At 43.3% G+C, this 20,287-nt stretch overlaps 1 protein-coding gene across 3 annotated transcripts in view; it reads right to left on the bottom strand.

The window, feature by feature from the left end:
- The window catches only part of MCC (MCC regulator of WNT signaling pathway), a 367,192-nt gene that overhangs the window by 95,973 nt on the left and 250,932 nt on the right, over nucleotides 1–20,287 (bottom strand). For all 3 annotated transcript variants that reach the window (XM_073677247.1, XM_073677253.1, XM_073677262.1), the window contains one exon: nucleotides 18,322–18,464. In XM_073677247.1, coding sequence (XP_073533348.1) covers nucleotides 18,322–18,464 — 143 coding nt within the window. The remainder of the gene's footprint in view (nucleotides 1–18,321; nucleotides 18,465–20,287) is intronic.

The following is a 20,287-nucleotide window of genomic DNA, read 5'->3' as shown; positions in this document are numbered from 1 at the left end:
CAGATGTTTTATTAGACAGGGTCATTAGACGCATCTGAGCATGCTCAGCCAACAGTATTAGTATGACTGGAGTATGGTTCCCGTGGCAGCTCAGGGGAAAAAGCGCTGGTGGGGAAGGGTCATCATTAAAGGGATAATAGCTACAAATCAGTGCAGATGTAAACATTTATTGTATTGGCACACATTATTAATTCTACACGAACAGAAATCTGAGATCACTATTTTTTTTTCAAATATTATTAAAATCTTACAATACTGTAGTTTTGTTGTCATCGGGCACTGCCATAAACATTGAAATCATATTAATATTTTTCTTTTCAATATGGAAATTCATGATTAAATTAAGACGACATCGACAAGCACATACTGATGTCCTCGGTCCCATAACACTAAGCAATGCAAGGTTCGATCCAATCATAGCAGTAGATACTGAATAGTTTTATAGTACCCAATAAAACATCTGAGAGCAGTGGTATTACTACTCAAATGTGTGCGTGACATAACTGAATACTTGGAGGGTGCCAATTCTCCCTGAGGAGATCCACTTAGTCGTAGAGATAATGCTACAAGTAGTTTATCTGTTGGCAATTGCTATTTTAGAGATCAAAAGCCATTGTCAGCCATTTTGTTCAACATTTTTGCATCAAAGTTTGGAAGAAAATTAAATTCATATTGACTTCATTTTCATCCCAATGAATATTATAGATGTACTGTGCACTGCAGAAGTACAATCACCAAACAGATTATGGAGCTAGAAAGAACAAAAGGTAATAAAGATCTTTAGAAAAATTCCCACTGCAAATATCCTATCCATAAGAGCGTGCCGAGCAGCTAAACTGACCTTGAAGCTCTCAGACGCTTACAATCTAATGTTACAATTTACTACCGAACAAGACTTCACCAAAATACACTACTAGGGAAGAGAGAACCGCTTAAAATCAGTGAGCTCGGAGGAAATCAACGCTCCTTTACCCAATGTGGATGCTTCCCATACTTTTTGTTTTTTAATATCATCCCATTATTAAACAGATTAAGAATAATTATCTGCCATTTGGCTTTGTGCTATATAGTGCAAAAAAGTAAAAGTATAACTGTTTCACATGAAACTTTGATTAACGATGCATAAATAGACCTATAAACATTAGGCGGTAAAGAATTATTTAGCCGCCTGTAAGCGTAGATGCAATGTACAAGAAGGAAGAGATTAGATCATTCACAATCTTTCTGCATAACGAACCTCAAAAAAGGGCGGTATGGCCTACACATGGTAACGGCTAAGAGATCGGGGAACCTACTAAAATATCCAGCAACTGCTTTCACTGCAATTCTCTGAACACCTTATAGTGCAACTTTATGCTTTCACCATATGGTGCCATAAAACAAAGATGCCCTGTAAACAGGAATAAGACACTGTGATTAGGACCTGATGCTGCAGATGCATTAAACAAACTAAGGCTATGGAGACCCGAAAAAGCCACCGGCAGGGAGCACAGAGCTGACATTCGGTTTAACCACAAGACATTGCAGTTATAAAATGATTATTACTGTCAGCATCATTTTTTTTTTGTAGGTGAACAGCTTTGCTTAAGCGAGGACAAAAACAGTTAATTGGAAAACTGTGGTAAAAGTGCATGACAGCTCTGCATTTGTCCATATTGTGCGGCCATTGGCCCATTTGCACTGCAAGATTATAGAGAATTCCTAGGACGCTTGTTCACAATAATCTTGCAGTCAAAGACAGACTGCTGATTACCTGATGAAATCCGAGAATGCTCCTTCGTCAAGTGAAACAATCTTTTGTGTTACACAGAAAAATATCATAGTTTTCAGCAGTGCATCATCCTGTATAAAAAGGCTACCATTGTTCTCAGCAGCAAAGATCCTATGTACAGTGAACCATCTACTACAGATCAGAAGTGCACTCCGCCTACGTAATCAGGAAATTAAAAGGAATGGTGAATAGCAAACAAGTTGGGTGTTGGTCCACCACCAATCTGATATTACTGACTTATCTAAAGAAAGGTCATCAATATCTTAGAATCATAGAATGTTAGAGTTGGAGGGGACCTCCAGGGTCATCGTGTCCAACCTCCTGCTCAATGCAGGATTCACTAAACCATCTCAGACAGATGTCTGTCCAGCCTCTGTTAGAAGACTTCCATTGAAGGAGAACTCACACCTCTCATGGCAGCCTGTTCCACTCATTGATCACCCTCACTGTCAAAAAGTTTTTTCTAATAACTAATCGGTATCTTCTCCCTTTAAGTTTCATTCCATTGCTTCTCGAGTTTCCATGTGCAAATGAGAATAAAGCTGATCCCTCTACACTGTGACATCCCTTTAGATATTTGTAGACAGCTATTAACTCTCCTCTCAGTCTTCTTTTTTGCAAGCTAAACATTCCCAGATCCTCTAACCATTCCTCATAGGACATAGTTTGCAGTTCGCTCACCATCCTGGTAGCTCTTCTCTGAACTTGCTCCAGTTTTTCGATGTCTTTTTTAACCCCTTAACGACCATGGGTCTTTCTGATTTTGTGTTTTCATTTTTTGCTCCCCTTCTTCCCAGAGCCAGAACTTTTTTAATTTTCGTTCAATATGGCCATGTGAGGGCTTATTTTTTGCGGGACGAGTTGTACTTTTAAACGCCATCACTGGTTTTACCATATCAAGTGCTGGAAAACAGGAAAAAAATTCCAAGTGGTGTGAAATTGCAAAAAAAATGCAATTCCACAGTTGTTTTTTGGGTCCTTTTTTTACCACGTTCACTTAATGCTAAAACTGACCTGCCATCATTATTCTCCAGGTCATTACGAGTTCGTAGACACCAAACATGTATAGGTTCTTTTTTATTTAAGTGGTGAAAAAAATCCAAAGTTTGCTAAAAAAAAAAAATAATAATAATAATATTTGGGGTAGATCCGATGTTTTGATCACCCGTTATTGCATTTCATTGCAATGTTGCAGCGACCAAAAAGACGTAAATCTGGCGTTTAGAATTTTTTTCTTGTTACGCCGTTTACCGATCGGATTAATTCTTCTTTTATTTTGATAGATCGGGCAATTCTGAACGCGGCGATACCAAATATGTGTATGTGGGTTTTTTTTTAAATTATTTTATTTTGAATGGGGCGAAAGGGGGGTGATTTAAACTTATATTTTTTTCATCTTTTTTTATATTTTTAAAAACATTTTTTTTACATTTACTGCATGCTTCAATAGTCTCCATAGGAGACTAGAAGCTGCAGTTGTCTGATTGCTTCTACTGCATACAAGTGATGAGCAGATGGCTTGTATGCAGTAGAAATGCTCATGTGCTATGAGCGCCGACCACTAGGTGGCGCTCATAGCAATTGAGACATGACAACCACAGGCGTCTGCTGCACACCCTGGGTTATCATGATCACCCATCGATGACCCGCGATCACGTGACGGAGTCACCGATGGGCGGGGCTTAGGACGCGCTTCCCAGAAGAGCGAGTTAAATGCCGCTGTCAGAGATTAACAGCGGCATTTAACATGTTAACAGCCGTGGGTGGATCGCGATTCCACCCGCGGCTGTTGCGGGCACATGTCAGCTGTAAGAATCAGCTGACATGTGCCCGGTTCAGTGTGGGCTCAGCGCCGGAGCCCCCGCTGAACCGGCCTTTCCGACCAGGTGCATACTATTACTGACCTGGTCAGAAAGGGGTTAAAATATAGTGCCCACAACTGGACACAGTATTCCATATGAGGTCTGACCAAAGAGGAGTAGAGGGGGATACTTACTTCACGTGATCTAGACTCTATACCTCTTAATACATCCCAGAACTGTGTTGGCCTTTTTAGCTGCTGCATTACACTGTTGACTCATATGCAGTCTTAGATCCAGACAACATCTTTAAATAAGATGCAACACAAAATAAGAGACTTCCTAGAAAAAAAATTAAGGTAAACAGATAGATTAATTTAATTTATTTATAGACTCAATTATAGAGTTTAGGAATATTTGAAAAGTAATTATTATGCATAAGCTAATAAATATATATATATATATACACACATATATATATATATATATATATATATATATATATATATACACACACACATACATACATATATACATATATATATATATATATATATATATATATATATATATATATAATGATCACGTATAAAATAACTCCTACAATATACCTGAATTGACAAAGCATATACAATGTTGTCAAAAACACAGTACATTGTGTGGTCTTCTTCCAAGAAAACAATGTAACGCAGCATCAACTGTTATAAATATTTTACTGTTCTGTATTGAAATAATTGCCCTTTACGGTGCACTCAAAGTGAGTAATTCAATGCAATCCTAGGTTTTCTCTTGCTCTTCTCAAATTCCCACTCTGACAAGACAGACATCTGTGCTGTCTCCAGTGCCCTTTGCATTTTTGCTGTACTATACAAGATGCTGCTAAGCTTTCCTATGCAACATGTATAATGCAAAGCTCTGCACACGGCATCAGCCTAGCTGTCATCACTCTTTTCCATCTGTTCCACTTTTAATCTGAAGCAGGGTGGCCCAAACCAACATAATACGACTTGTAATAACTTCACCCCAGCTGCCAAAACAGTGCACTGGAACCATGGCATGACAGGGCTTGTGCTAGAACTAATTATACATTTACCTTTCATTGACAAGAAAGAACAGATCAAAGGCTAACATGTTCCTCACAAGTAATGCCAGCTGAAGAGGCAACCAACCAGAATAGTACACAAGGCATGGATAATGTACATGTTAGTGGTTCTTTTCCTACAATAGATATTAGCTAATAGCTTATAACTAATAACCATAAGTCATGATATCATAAATCTTCCATCTTGCACATGTTTATGTCAATTTACAATCTTCATTGATGACCTCATTTTACAATATATAACATATGGCTTTAATAAAGACATGCTCAGACTAAGCTCATCGCTGAACGACAGCCTTACAGCAAAGTTATGGAGTTTATTTTTTTTGGCCCTTACTAGCCAGAACATGGTGAAATCTGTGCCCCATCAGTGGCAGAAATTAATTGCAGCAGTCAAAGGACCAAAGCCGCAATTCAAGACTGACATTTCTTACGTCTGTCTTAATGAGGAGCATGCAGGAATAGGATCTGACTAATCAAAGTGTGTTTCATCAGTTTTTTGCTGTTAACACTTTGATGTATTGGCACGGAAGTGCCTAAAGAAATGGAAGACTAAAGTAAGGGCTCATGCAGAAGTCCGTGGCTCTCTGGAGACCCGCGGCTAGTCTGTGCATTGTGGTTTGTGATCGATCGTGAGATCCCGCCATCAGACGCCATCTTGGACCGTTTCCCGCCATCTTCATCCATCTTTCCCGCCCTGGCAGAGCGGACGCCATTATGTGCGCGCCAAAAGACAGCAGGAAGCTACCTCCCATCGTGGGCCAGGTCCCAGAATGGCGCCAAAGAAGGAGCCCGCCCCCACCAGTTATGAATGCAGCAGTGGAGATGTCCATCAACGTGGGGGGGCTGCCCCTGAGAGTGATTGTCAGCAGAATGCCCCAGGACCACCCCCTCTGGGGGCGGAAAGAGAAGAAAACTGTGGGGCAGGGCGCGGTCTGGATCAGTCTGGCCAGGCCGCACCCGGAGATGGAGGGGGAAATCAGTTCCGGTACCCTGGTAAAGGGCCTGCTGCAAGCTACACCACCATGCAGCCTCACCGAGCTGTTAGCCCATCTCCCCAAGGAGGATCCCGAATACACACGGGCGGCGCTGGAAGAGCTGGACCGGAGGATGGTCCGGGCGCAGCAAGAAGTGATCGCCGGATGGAAGAAGGAAGTGGCCCGGCGGGCTGTGATCCTGCAGCCGAAGGCGCCGTCAACTAGCAGCGCACCAGCCACCGAGGGCAGTGAAGGCCGAGCGGAGGCCGAGGACGACGCCGCGGAGGAGGCCGCGACAGCAGAGGCAGGTAACGGAGACGCCCCTGCACCGAATCCTGAGGCCGCCGACCTGCCCCTGCACCCCGTCGCGGAGCCCAACGCACCGGGACCCACCGTCGACACCGTGCCCTCACCGCCATCAACTGGCCCCCAGGCCGTCGACGCTGCCAGTGAGCCTCGCCCCACGCCGTGCCCTCTGACCCCGGGCGTGCTCAGCCAACCGCCACCGCAGGCCCGGCCGCGAGGCCCTGCGCTCCCGGATGCCGCTGCCCTGACGGAACCTCCTGCACCAGCTGTGCCACCCGTGGGAGTAACCAGAAAACGACCAGCACGGTCCTGGTCGCAAGGTCACGTGCCCCCGGGCGCCGCCAACCCACCTGCGCCCCCTGCTGCTGCAGTACCGCCACTGGGCGCGGATCTCTTTGCCCAGCACACCACTCCGGATGGGCTGCCTTTCATCTGGCCCCCCGAATTTGTCAACCCCCGCTTCCGGAGGAGCCCGCCCGCGGAGGTCGAAGTGCCCTCTGAGCCCCTCATACCTGCTCCAGCGCCTCAAGAAATCCCCCAGCTGCCATTAGAAGACGCCCAGTTTGAATGGGACCCCACAGGGGAGGACCTGATGGGGTTCATGAAGGAAATGCGAGCGGGCGCAGCCGAGCGGCGAGAGGCCTGCCGTCAACAGCTGGAGATGTTTGAAAAGGAGCAACGCGAGCGGCGGGTGAAGCAAGAAAAGCTGCAGGTCCAGAGCGCGGAGCAGAAAATGAAGGCGCGGCGAGATCCCCGAACTGCCCGCAGACCCTGAGTCACCGGGACTGTGGTGAAGTTCCAGATGGAGCGCGGCTGGGGTTTCATCCGAGACCCTGAGACCATCAGTGACGTGTTTGTGACAAGGAGAGATGTGGAGAGTCACCTACCGGAGGGCCATCGTGGGCGGGATCTCTTTCCAGGGGATGTGGTGTCTTACACCCGACACCAAGGCGTGAAGGGATGGTACGCCCTCCACGTCCACAGAGTAGTAGAGGAGGAGGAACAGCACTACTCGGATGATGAGTACCAAGAGGACCCGGATGGGCCTGAAGATAACGAGGAGGAGCAAGGCGCATATGGAGGACGACGATAGAAAGTAAGAAGCAGCGCCAATGTAAATAGTTACCCGTCAGGGTACAAAGGAACTGTTTGGGACTGTTTCCAGGATAAAGTGTGGTCCCCGTTGGGACTGATATAGGACTGTTTAAAAATTGCCCTATCCCCTAAGTAACCTGGCTGAGGACTGAGAACAGCCATTCCTCTCCCCAAAACTGGCCGAGGACTGAGAGCGGCCACCCCTTGTACATAGTTGCGCTTCTTAAAGCGCCCCCTACTGGTTTTATAAAGAGACTGCAACGTCTACCTCAAAACAAGTTTACTGGACTGTTGCACCTCTAGGAAGGAAAGAACACCTGGTCGCAAGTTGCACTGCGGCCATGATCCAAGAATCCAAGAATGTGCTTTACTTAAAGATGTGTTACATGAGAAAGTTTTATATGCTGCTAGAAAATGTTTTACATAATTTTGAGACCGTTTTATATGATAAGTGACAAAAGAGTTCCAGAGGCATTAGCAAAGTGTTTTGTGGTAGTGGCAAGAGAAGAGGAGTGTTTCCCATAAAGGGAATTGAACCATGTTACCTGTTTTCTGATGTGAAAAGTTATTGAAAAAGTTTTGCATGTCCTGTAATTATCTGTTTTTGCTCTTTTCCAGCCCGAGGACGTGCTGTGCTTTACCAGGGGGGAATGTAGCGCCCCGAGGGTTCGGCCGCTACAGGGGTATTTCACCTCTGCCAGAGGTGTGATATTCCACTCCCAGGTAAGGATGGAGTGTGGACCAGGGCTCAGTTAGCTGCATGCAGCACACACACCCCATTTCCGAGGGACAGCTCAACGGTGCTCCCACTAGACATAAGTGCAGGCACGACCGACCATGTCCCTGCTGGAGTGGGGAGGGAGGGGTGGAACACCCAGTGCTGTAGGGGCAGATAGGGGGCAGTTTCTGAGCGTAGGTAGGAGCCCATTGGTTGCTGGTCACCTGGGCTCATGGCTAGAGGGAGGTATAAAAGGTGGGCACCATCTTAGTTCTGGGTCAGTTCAGCCAGAGGAGAAGACAGGGAGTAGAGGCTCTGTAGGAGCTCTACTCCAGAAGGGCCTAGTGAGAGGCCGAGGAGGAGGAGAAGGGGAGCTGAGATTCTGGCTCATCTCAGCTCCAAGAGAAAGGAACAGAACAGGAAAGAAAGAGAAGGAGAGACAGAGAAACAGGAGGGCTCAGGAACAAGAAGGTGGAAGGGACCCTAAGAACCCACGAGAATCCAGGGTGCAGGGTCAGGCAGATTAAGGGTACCGGATCCCAAGTTGGTGGAGGAGAAACAACCCTCAGCCAAAGACCGGTCGTCGTGATCATATATTGGTGCGACACCTCATCAAACCTGCTAGGAAGGCACCATATAGGACAGCGGAGGACGGGGCCCACGTTTAACCGCACAGGTCCGCGGCAGCTGGACAAAAGTGGGTCACTGGTGAGGCAGGCCAGAGAAAGGATAAAAGGGGGTCCTGTGCCATGCTCCTGAACTGCCTGGGAGTTGACCGAGCCCCTCACCTGGTGGACGCAGCACGGCTCGGGCGGTCACTGCTGACAGAAGTGACCCGGAACAAATGAACTGTGAGTAAATACCTTGGACTGTAACTTGTTGTCTGTGTGCTCCTTCGCGCCTCCAGCACTACCGGTACCGGGACTCTCACCACCATCACTCCCACCATCCACTACACTGCCCTGGGGCCGCACTCTTCCCGTGGGGAGTCACATCATCCCAGCTGCACACGTCATCGGCCCCAGCGGTCTGCCTTGCAGCGGCGGTTCCTAATAACCGCAATCCACGGGTGGCGTAGTCGGACATTATCTGAAGCACGTAGCAGACTACCATTGGTCTGACCACCCTGAGCCGCGGGACCGGGCCGCCACTACTACTCCCAGCATCTCCCTATCGCCCGGATCCGCGTGCCCCACGGCCCAGGGGGCGAGTCACATGCACCCTAACAATTGCTATTCAAATGACTTTCACCCTGCAAAATTATTGGGAACAAGAGTTGCTAGGAGCACTCTTTTCACAAAATTCATGCAGTGTAAATGGGTGAAATCTTTTGGCCGTTTCAAAAGATCATTGTTCTCGGCAGCACATTGTCTTGCGTAAACAGAATCTGTGCTGCCGAAACCAATGGCAGCCTATGCACACTGAATGATCTATTATGGTTCATTGCACATCTGAAGTACAGTCTAACTACAGGCTTTTAAACCATGGCCAATTGGCAAACATTTACCTATGGTGGTCGTTTACCGCTGCAAAATCATCAAAATGTTGCTGCACCTTTACTCTCTGTGAAAACTAGTTGTTTTCCAGTGTTTCTTCTGATAAGCTTTTAAAGGGCTTTTCCATAAATGACTTTTTCCTCTCTACCACAGTCCTGGTCTTTGCTGATAACTGCAGACATGGCATCACAACTACAATGCATGTGGCCAATGCAGCCAACACCAGGACTCAGTGTAGCACTAACTAAATGGATGTCACGATCCACTGAGCTGGTCACATGAGCTGTAATCATGATGTCACTTGTGCTTTAGTTGTGATATCAACAAACACTAGAGCAGGGATGTATACGTATCGCTGGACTTGAGGGTGAGAAACACCTGAGCTCATTATTTTAACCTACTGGAAGCCGAAGGGAGGAAAGAAAACCCCCATATTTTTAATCAAGTAATTTTTAAATCTGTTTTACATAAAGAAACAACACACAAAACATATTCCCACCATCCCATCACTCCTCACACTGACCCAATGTCCACTTCCATTATTTGATATACGGTCACACCTGGAACACAACGCATTGTCTATTTGGCTTTCCACAGTCAGGGCCAGATGCCTCTCTGCCCCCATCTATTTTGAGGTCTGCTGGAACAAAGCGAGGTGAGATACTAGAGTTAGGGACCATCCCGATTGGGTACAACTTGTCCCAGTGGTATGGCTTTTACACTTTTTTGATAAAAAATGTCAATAAAGTATCCTGTGTTTATTACATGTATTACTATTTACTTACTACAGGGTATCTAGTCATTGTTTTTGTTCCAAGTGGGCCTAGTCTTTGGGTATACCATCAATATCAGATAGGTTGAGGTTTACCTCCCAACACCCATACCTTCATTATTTACTAGGCAAAGACCTGTACATTTCCTAACAGTTGTACCTGGTACCGCAGGTCTCTGCAGTTCAATCACATTTAGTGAGCTGCAACATGGGGAACAGCCGCTACCAAATGTATGGAGATGCCCTTCAATCAGCTGAACACTGGGGGTACTAGGAGTAGAACCCTAACAGATCTGATATTAACGGCCAATCCTAAGCATAAGTCATCATTATCGTGCCTGATAACCTGTTCAAAGGGTTATATCCATCTCCAACATTTACGGTATATCCACAGGGACCTGCACCAACCCAAGGTGTGACACGCATCTATCCGAAATTTATGGCACATCCGGTGGAAAGATGGGGAAAACCTTTTTAAAAAGACGTGAGGACCGGCAGAAGAAATATGCTGAAACAAAAGTATTACGTAAGAAAAGAAGACTTTACTCTCTCCAGATGATGGTCACAATTACTTTTCTCTAGCCTCCAGAATATGTTGCTTTTCTAGACTAGAAAAATGAGCCGGATTATCTGAATTTTTATAATAAATGAAGATTATATGTATGTGTAAAGAGCCAATATTCGGCAAAGAAGTGTTCTTAGAAACTCTCATTTTTGACTATTGGCCTTTCTAAACAAGCCTGCACTTACAAAGTGCCTAAATGCTAAAAGTCATAGGTAAAGGCAGCACATCATTCTGTGTAATCTGTTGATGTGCTGCCGATGGCAAGAAATTCTAGGTGCAAGGAACAATGACAGTAGCCGATTAGTGGTTATTTAATGGCCTGTACTGTCGTGCCTAAAGGGGCTATTAGTCAGAAAATTCTCTACACAGCAACACTGTGCTTCAACCACAGACAACAGCATTTTCTAAAACATACCACAGATGAAGAAAGCCTACATACACGAGGGGCGTTCATTACAGATTTCCCCTGACCCACTACTATTTATCACAGGACGCTGAAACTTCACATGTGTAATGATATACAGGTGCTTGTCACAAAATTAGAAGATCATCAAAAAGTTAATTTATTTCAGTTCTTCAATACAAAAAGTGAATCTCATATTATATGGAGTCATTCCACACAGAGTGATCTATTTCAAGTGTTTATTTCTGTTAATGTTGATGATTATGGCTTACAGCCAATGAAAACTTAAAAGTCATTATCTCAGTAAATTAAAATAATTAACAAAAAACACCTGCAAAGGCTTCTGAAGCATTTAAAAAGGTCGCTTAGTCTGTTTCAGTAGGCCCCACAATCATGGGGAAGACTGCTGACTTGACAAATGTCCAGAAGGCAGTCATTGACACACTCCACAAAGAGGGTAACCACAAAAGGTCATTGCTAAAGAATCTGGCTGTTGACAGAGTGCTGTATCCAAGCATATTAATGGAAAGTTGAGTGGAAGGAAAAAGTGTGCCACAGCCTGATCGCCTCCATTCCACATCGCATTGATGCAGTAATTGATGCAAACGGAGCCCCGACCAAGTATTGAGTGCATTTACTGAACATACATTTCAGTAGGCCAACATTTTGGAATTTAAAAACATTTTTCAAGCTGTTGTTATAAAGTATTCTAATTTACTGAGATAATGACTTTTGTGTTTTCATTGGCTGTAAGCCAAAATCATCAACATTAACAGAAATAGACACTTGAAATAGATCACTCTGTTTGTAATGACTCTACATAATAGATGAGTTTCACTTTTTGGCTTGAAGAAATGAAATAAATTAACTTTATGATGATATTCTAATTTTGTGAGAGGTACCTGTAAGTCTCTATAGGTTACGTGCCAATTTGCAACTCAGAACTGATAACGGTCTTGATTTTACAGGTGTTGAAGTGGTGTGAGGTTTGGTAATGGACTCAGTGGAATACAGAGCAGTCATCAAGTTCCTTTACCTGAAAGGCCGCACACCAAAGGAGACGTTCAATGAGATGAAAGAGGTTTATGGTGATGATTCCCCATAATGTGATATAGTCAAGAACTGGCATCGTCAATTGAAATGTGGTTGGGACGGACTTCGGTGCAAACAGCTCCAATTCCAGGGCGACCCCACTCTGCTATTGATGAACACACCATCCAGCAAGTGGAGGTCGCCATTTTTGAAAATCACTGCGTAACCATTCGCCACCTAGCCCAAAATGTCAAGATTAGTGTGGGGTCCATGGAAAAAAATCATCCAAGACCATCTTGACATGCATAAGGTATCCGCTCGCTTGGTTCCCCGGCTGATCACACCTTTCCAGAAGCAGGAACGAGTCGAATGCTCTCAGGCTCTATTGACGATGTGCCATGGAAAACAGGAGGACTTTTTCAACAGACTGATCACACAGGATGAAAGCTGGGTCCATCACTATGATCCTGAGACTAAAGTCCAGTCAATGCAATGGGAGCATCATTACTCACCGCCTCCAAAGAAAGCACGTGCCCAACCCACGGCAGGCAAGGTCATGCTCACAGTAGTTTGGGACCAGCACGGAGTAGTATTGATGGATTTCCTAGCAAAGGGTAACATGATCACTGGGGCATACTAAGCTTCACTGCTGCTGAAATTGCGGGAGGCCATCAAAACCAAGAGACGTGGCATGCTCACCAAAAGTGTCCTCCTTCTGCAAGACAATGCACCAGTACACAACTCACATGTTGCCCAAAAGGAAACATGCTCCTGTGGTCTTGAAATTCTACCGCATCCCCCTTATTCACCCGACCTCGCACCATCGGACTTCCACCTCTTTCCAACAGTGAAGTTAATTTTGAAGGGCAAGCATTTTCCAGATGATGAGACTCTGATTTCCGAAGTCACAACGTTTTTGGAGCAACGTGTCGACTTATACAAGCGAGGTGTTTACAGTTGCTTAAAGAAATGGGAGAAGTGTGTGTCCCTAGGTGGCACCTATGTAGAGAGAAGGACTAATAACTGTGCCAAGTTTCACTTCTCTCAGTCCAGGGGAATTCTTTAATGAACGCCCCTCGTGTATGTATGTATGTATATATATGTATATACATACATATAGATCGATAGATAGATGACAGATTAAAAGCATGGTAAATGTTGCTGATAGCTTCCATCAGTGCTCAAGTGTGAATTGATTTGTACGGGAGGTTTTAGAAGCAAGGTCAGGATGGACTGGGCACCAATTGTAGAGACATTTAACACAAGTAATGGGAAAGCAGGTTTTGTCATCATCTCGCTGATGGCTTGATGAACAATTTAGGTAGGCCAGCTGCTGAGGTTTATAGCACACAGCCAGCCATTCCCCAGAGGACCCAGGCTTTAATGTGCGAGGTTTCATGATTTTGATGATGGTTTAAGTAAATTGTAATGTATCAGGTTTTGCTTGGTGGTTGCAAAAATGAAGAAAATCTGTAGCGTGACTTTCATCCTTCAGAAAGCACAGCATATATTTGATATGGGTTTGAGGTTTCAGACATAGACTGTGAAATAGACGCTCATAGCGGAGGGTGGGTTGGAAGATTTAGCTAAATAAATAGAGCAAGATCCTTTGGTAATGGCAGTTTTGCTAAATCGTCAGCTTAGCAGCTACGGAAAAGCCCAATTTATGATGACTTTGTGGTGTTGGCTTAAGAAAATAAACATGAACTATACTTTAAGGTCTGCTATAGAGTCAGTGCTTTCATTGTCCAATTACGTGTCTTTCGATTTTCTCCACCACTTGGTGCCAGTGATTTACTACACACTTTCTATGCTAAAGCCAAAATATGCAACAAATAACCTCGGCCCCATAACCGCTGAGAATACTGCAGTGATGTCATCTAAATCAGAAATCTCTCTGAAGAAGGAAAACGTTTGTGCAAAGCCATCTAATCTCAGGAGGTGCTAACCATTTTACTACCTCGAGGAAGTAGGATAGTAATCTGGAATAAGCGAGTGCTCGAATACATAATAAACTCTACATCCCGGCAGATACAACTAAACCTACAGAAAGGTACATAATAGGGTCCTGGGTTCAAATCCCACCAAGGACAACATCTGCAAGGAATTTGTATGTTCTCTCTGTGTTTGCGTGGGTTTCCTTCGGGTTCTCTGGTTTCCTCCCACACTCCAAAGACATCCTGATAGGGAATGTAGATTGTGAGCCCCAATGGGGACAGGGCCATAATGTCTGTAAAGTGCTGTGGTATATGACGGTGCTATATAAGCGAGAAAAATAAATACTGTAATATCATGGCTCATGAAGTCTGTGCAGTGAAGGTAGGGTTACTTTCAAAAAAAGGGGTGAAGTAATTTCAGTAGGAGGTTAAGATACAACACACATGTAACTAAAGGTTTCTAAATGAAGAAATTCATAGTCATCAGAAGTGATTGAAACGTTCCTATAGTCTACGGAAAAATGCATAATTGCTTATAGCTGCCATAAAATCCTAGATTGTAAAAAAAAAAAAAAAAAAATTTATACAATACTGTATTTTTTTCTCTCTTTAGGGCACATTGAAAAGTTTACTTAGCGTAAATTTTTCAATATATTTGGGACTGCAGGGTCCCAATATACTCAGGCCAAACATATGTTAAGAGGAAACTCTTTCGGAATTTATTTGCCCAATTCAGGACAGAGGTGTATGCGTCAAGAAATGTTTCTGGTGAATACCAGAAACTAATTGTGAATTTAGCCTTATTTCTTACACGTTGACATGCGAACAGATCATTTGATGCTGCCTAAAGCCTAAAATCAGCAGATGGAGGTCAAGAGAAGAGTTTAACCTACAGTCATCTGTCCTACGTGCATGGCTGGAAAAGTTGAGATGGTTAGGAAAGGTGTACAAGAAACTTACCCAGAATGGAAATTCCACAGCAGCAAAAAAAAAATGCAGAAATGCAAAGGGTGAACTACACAACAAGGATTGCCAAAAATAATTATTGATAAGCCACAGCACAAAAATGAAACTTTGTGAGCTACAGTAATATGAAGCTGAACTTTAGATGGAAAATTCAATGCATATACATGCAACCTTCCTACCACTATTATTAAGTCAGTGGATGTTCCCAGCCTTGCAGTTCATTAGTGGCTTTCAGCTCGTACAGGAACGTGGAGAGGCGCTGAACAGATTGGCCTGATATCAATGGAATATGGAATTTACCATGTAGGAAATGTACGGGTGCTCACAGCTAATAAGCATGGGCTCAGCAGCTAAAACTCCAGGCAAACTATTTTAGCTGCTGAATCTTGAGGTGACCAACAGTTTGACATTGTGGCTTTTTTAACAGAAAGTGTCATCCAGTTTAACCACCTCCTTTACCAATTGCTATATCATCTGTGACCTACGGTAAGCAGTAGTAGTCAAGGAAGGCTACAGTCAAAGAAAACTCATTAGAAAATATTACCATGTAAACAAAGTCGCACATTCTGCTTTTTCCCTAAAAGAGAAGCTTGTGCATATTAGATGTAATTATAAAAGCCAATAAAAGTCTAAACCTAATAACAGAATCAGAGTTTCATGGGAGCATATGGCGCTTACTGGACAGAATTTATCACTCAATAAAAGTACAATGTGACAAATAGTTCAATATGCGATAGTAATATAAAAGTCATGCACATATGCTCAGCATACGGTCTTATATTAGACAAAAGCAGAAACATACTTTCACAATGGAAACATTCAGGAAAATAGATGATGTGGTGCCAAAAACTGCAGTAACCATATTAGTCAACAGCAACGATGGGTGACAGTGATACCCTGGAACATTTAGCTGTTCCATATATAAAGAAAAAGAATAGATTTTAATCATATCCTTCATTTACATCTTTGAAATATATAACGGTCTATGCATTTGGAAACAATTAGAAGCCTTAAAGCACCACTCCAGTGTTTTGGTGTTTTTTTTTCAGCGCTGGAGTGGTGCTTCTAATCTAAGGTACCTACCCACAGTCTTATATTAAACCACCAGCACCTTCACCTTTTATCGGCGCTCAGGTGCAGACATATCATTGGTGCAAACTGTGCAGCTGCAGAGGCCCAAGAGGTAAGGGGGCCCATTTATACCACTAAAGCAGGTGCAATTTTGCATTTTTAGAAGGTCTCAAGCTGCAAAGAGCCGATATATTGTTCTTGCACAGTTACCCTTTTCTGTCTGTGTCGGAGCTGATCCGGTCTCATGGTGCCATCTTGATAAAGCTGCCTCTGTTTGCAGCTTTGCAGAGAGCACAGTTGTGGCACACCGCCCCACCTGCCAACAGATGGGAAGCAGCGCTCTCCTGAGGATTACACATAAAACAACCCCTTTAATTTTCCTTGTCCGTTTGTAGATGTCCAATTTTCACTGTAATGGGGAATGACTATGCATATATGGCCACCTATCTGCCTACTAGGTGGGGACAGGTACTTCTGTTAACAGGATCAAGGGTCTCCATCCCATCAAACACTAATTGCTAATTTGCATAAAAAATAACATTTCAAAATGTTATGTCAGTATTTTAAATGCAGTGAGATTTTAACAGTTTTTGCAATCAAACTTACAAGCCATCAGCATACAAGATCGAAAAGCTTCCAGTACATGGAAAACATCGTTATTAAAATTGACATTAAGAAATCAGAGGAAAAAAACTCGGTGACAGCTGTCACTCAAAACCTACGATGTACATAAACCCCTAGAGACCATGTCCGCTCCCGGGAGCAGAGACGACACTACCACAGACAAAGATCACATTTATTCTAGGGGTGAAGAAATATCAAATAACAAATGTGAAAAAAAGAAACCCACAGGACAAATATCATGTATCGCTGCTATGTGTGGTGGGGCAGCATCAAAGCTCAGAGTTCGGGGGGTTTATGTGAGTCAGCGAAGGCCAAGAGTGAAAAGGTAAAGGCATGGGCACAGCCATTCCAGGTGTGACTACTGAATACACTGGCACAGATGCCAACCAGGCTCAGTTTCAAAGCAGCATATTGATTTTTCAATTATAACAACCTGCATTTGGACGCATATACTTCCTGAGGTTAAAATGATTGTTTCCTCATAATTAATTCTGCTTGGACATTTGTATTAAAATAAATGACAGATTTGTCCCTGTATGAAGAAGCTGGCAGTTTGACAAAATGCTGCGACTCTGAATATCTAAACCTTGAACAAGTCCTACACCTGTTTAATAAGTACATAGCCTTCCCCTATAATCTGATCACGGTCATTAGAATTCAGGGAAGCATAAAATATATATGTATATATAACCCCCCTAAGCCGTTTTTTTGACCGTGTGACTGCACCTTAATGAGATGTAAAAGCCTTGAGGGACGGGTGCAGCTTGGAATCTCTACCTTGGATGCCAAATAATTTGCAGTGCCATTATTAATATTCATCAGAACATTTAATGAGATGTGGTCCTTGTCAGGCGGAGTGCTGTACAACAAACCCAAAATGTTTATCTCCGAACATTAACAGACTAAGGTACAGAGCAAATTCTTTACGTTACCAATTCAAGGTTCGAGAGCAATAAAGGCTTTTTTCTCCTTCATTTATTCAACCTACTTTTGCAGTCTGACTGTGGTTTATTATATGCCATTTTAAGAGTTGCACCTTTTTGTTGATATTGGGAAAATGTGAAAAAAGTGATTTTTTTTTATTATTTCCATTTTCTTCTTTATAACAGCACAGAGTGCTACTAAAACACACTTTTAAATTCTGTCCTCAGTTGCGGTACAGTTTGTACATATGTGAGCTACGGTTTTTGGTTGTCGGGGGTAAGTGTGGCTGATTCTTTGTGGCATTTTTTTGTCTTCCAACATGTCCAATAGCTCCGAGCTACACTCTCCCTACTGCAAATCCTGACGTGTAGTGACACATGTAAAGCGCCATGGAATAAATGGCGCTATAATAATAAATAATAATAGTGCCAGTGACTACACTTCCCTGAGTGCCAATCATCCGACTCTGAACTAGAAGGGAACGTATGGCGATTTCAGTAAAACTGTGACTGCAGCTGTGGAAACCTATGGATTGTAATACAGTTTCTAATTCAGGATCTACATACAATAAGCAAAAAAAAGTACAATTATTTTACTCTTTATATAGAAAATCAGTAAAGTGGTAAAATGCTATTGCCTGTATACAATTTCACAACATAAAGACCAAGCTGTTTGCGACCCTGGCTCGCTGTTACACTAGCATATTGTGCGTATATAAATCTTCTCCACTCTTTTCTATTGTGACCTTGTGCTTTGCACTCACCCATATCCACTGTGACCATCGTGGACTGATTCTCTTGCACAGAGACGGAGGTCTGGTCCTGGTCCATGCTGCGAGAGTCATCATTGGTTTCAAGCTGGCTGTGACTGTGCTCTGACCGCAGCTCAGAATACTCATCCTCTTCCCTGCAAAAGAAAGGCCGCACATCACCGCTCATTCCTCACAGCAGGAGACACTTTTACAAAGATGTTCAAGGTGGATAGTCTCCTTCAAGATGAACCACTGATTACCAAGAATAAAAGACTTTTTTTTTCTCCTAAGTAAACAAATTTACAAACCTTTAAGGCTATGTCCACAAGACTGAAACTTTAAAAAAAAAAAATTCTGTCTCACTCCTAACCCTAAAATCTGCATGTATTCTGCCTCCTGTTATTTTCAATGGTAACCTGTACTGTAGTTTCCATGGCACAGAATTTTCCATCATGGATTTCAAAGTAGAATGGGGCTAAACCCTGTGCAGACCCCTAGAGTAGACCCCCAGTGTGTCAAACTGCAAATCTAAGATAGAATGCAGCTTTAACAGTGTTAAAGGGGTTGTCGGGTCCAAATCGATAAGTCTGCAGTCACTCTGTGTGGCTGCAGACTTATGAATCCCCCCAGCGCTTGCACTGTGCGCTGCGGGGATTCACCGGTTTCTGAGCCAGGACTGGAGGGTATGTATGAGTTACACATACTCCCAGTCAGTGGGGGCAGCCTCACTCCATACACTTGTATAGAGCGAGTCCGTGCCCTCTAGATGGCTTCTGCCCGGGAGTATGTGTAAGTCTTACATACCCTCCGGTCCCGGCTCAGAAACCGGCGAATCCCCGCAGCACACAGTAAGTGACAGCAGGCTTATTGATTTGGACCGGACAACCCCTTTAATACAGGTTTATATATATCCGATGTGCTCTGAGAAGCACTGAAATGGCTATACATGGGGGCATATTTTTGCTAAAATATATGTATATATAAATATAGTGTCTTATCCCATAACACAGTGCCCATGGGGATTACATTCCTTCATTGTTACGTCACGTCGGTAAACTAGAACGCACTTGACCTCAACACAGCATGCAGTTTTGGTCACTATATAGTGGCATCTGCACAATGATTCCACTGGACCCATTCCCATTTTTTCTTTCATTCATTAGTTGGAATGAAATGGCTGGATGTATGGGGCATCGCTTTTTTTTTTTATTTATCATTTATTTTTCTTATAATAGGTCCAGAATGTAGTAATAAGACCGGTTTACCCTTTGGTAATTTGCATTACATGGTGAGGTACTGTAGCTAATAGTTGCCACGCAGTTGTAAAACATATTTGTCATTAAGTATACACAAACAGGAGATAATTATAATTATTGGAAGAATTCAAATTACGATAACTTTTCTGATTCATCAGCAGAATTATGTAGTATTAGCCAAAAAAGGTTATTGGAAAATTACCTTTTTTTATGACACTATTTACACAGATAAAAAAAACAACAGGTTACATTTTTCAAACAAGCTACTCAAGCAGACTCAACAGGCCGACTCTTTTTGTTGTCAACTTTGCTGTGTAGACTGAGACATGGTCAGCGGAGACATAGACATGGTCAGGATAGCAACAGAACACAGACTCTGTATGTATTTCTTCTGCACTCCTTGCTTCACGGGGGAGGAATCTGTAGATCATTACTATCTCAAAGCTATCAGAATATATTATGATCTGACCATTAACTACTTGGACAAACCCTTCTTAAAATAGCACTCCTCCCATCAAAGTTTTTCTCCTCTTAATATATTGCAATCATTATGTTATAAAGCAATGTGTACTTACAATTGCTCATTGTGCCTTTCTACCCAGCTCATTCTTCTCATTTCTCTGGTCTATGTAGAAACTGGAATTCTCTTTTCTCTGCACATGTCATCCCCCTCTTCAACTCCTGACCCAGCTGCTCCACTACTCCCCTCTACCAGGGACTTT

Source organism: Phyllobates terribilis, unplaced genomic scaffold, assembly GCF_046119375.1.
Source record: "Phyllobates terribilis strain yellow unplaced genomic scaffold, ASM4611937v1 Scaffold_1__5_contigs__length_1240528914, whole genome shotgun sequence".
Lineage (NCBI taxonomy): Eukaryota > Metazoa > Chordata > Amphibia > Anura > Dendrobatidae > Phyllobates > Phyllobates terribilis.
Note: the sequence above shows the minus strand (reverse complement) of the source record. Positions and strands in the feature narration are given on the sequence as shown.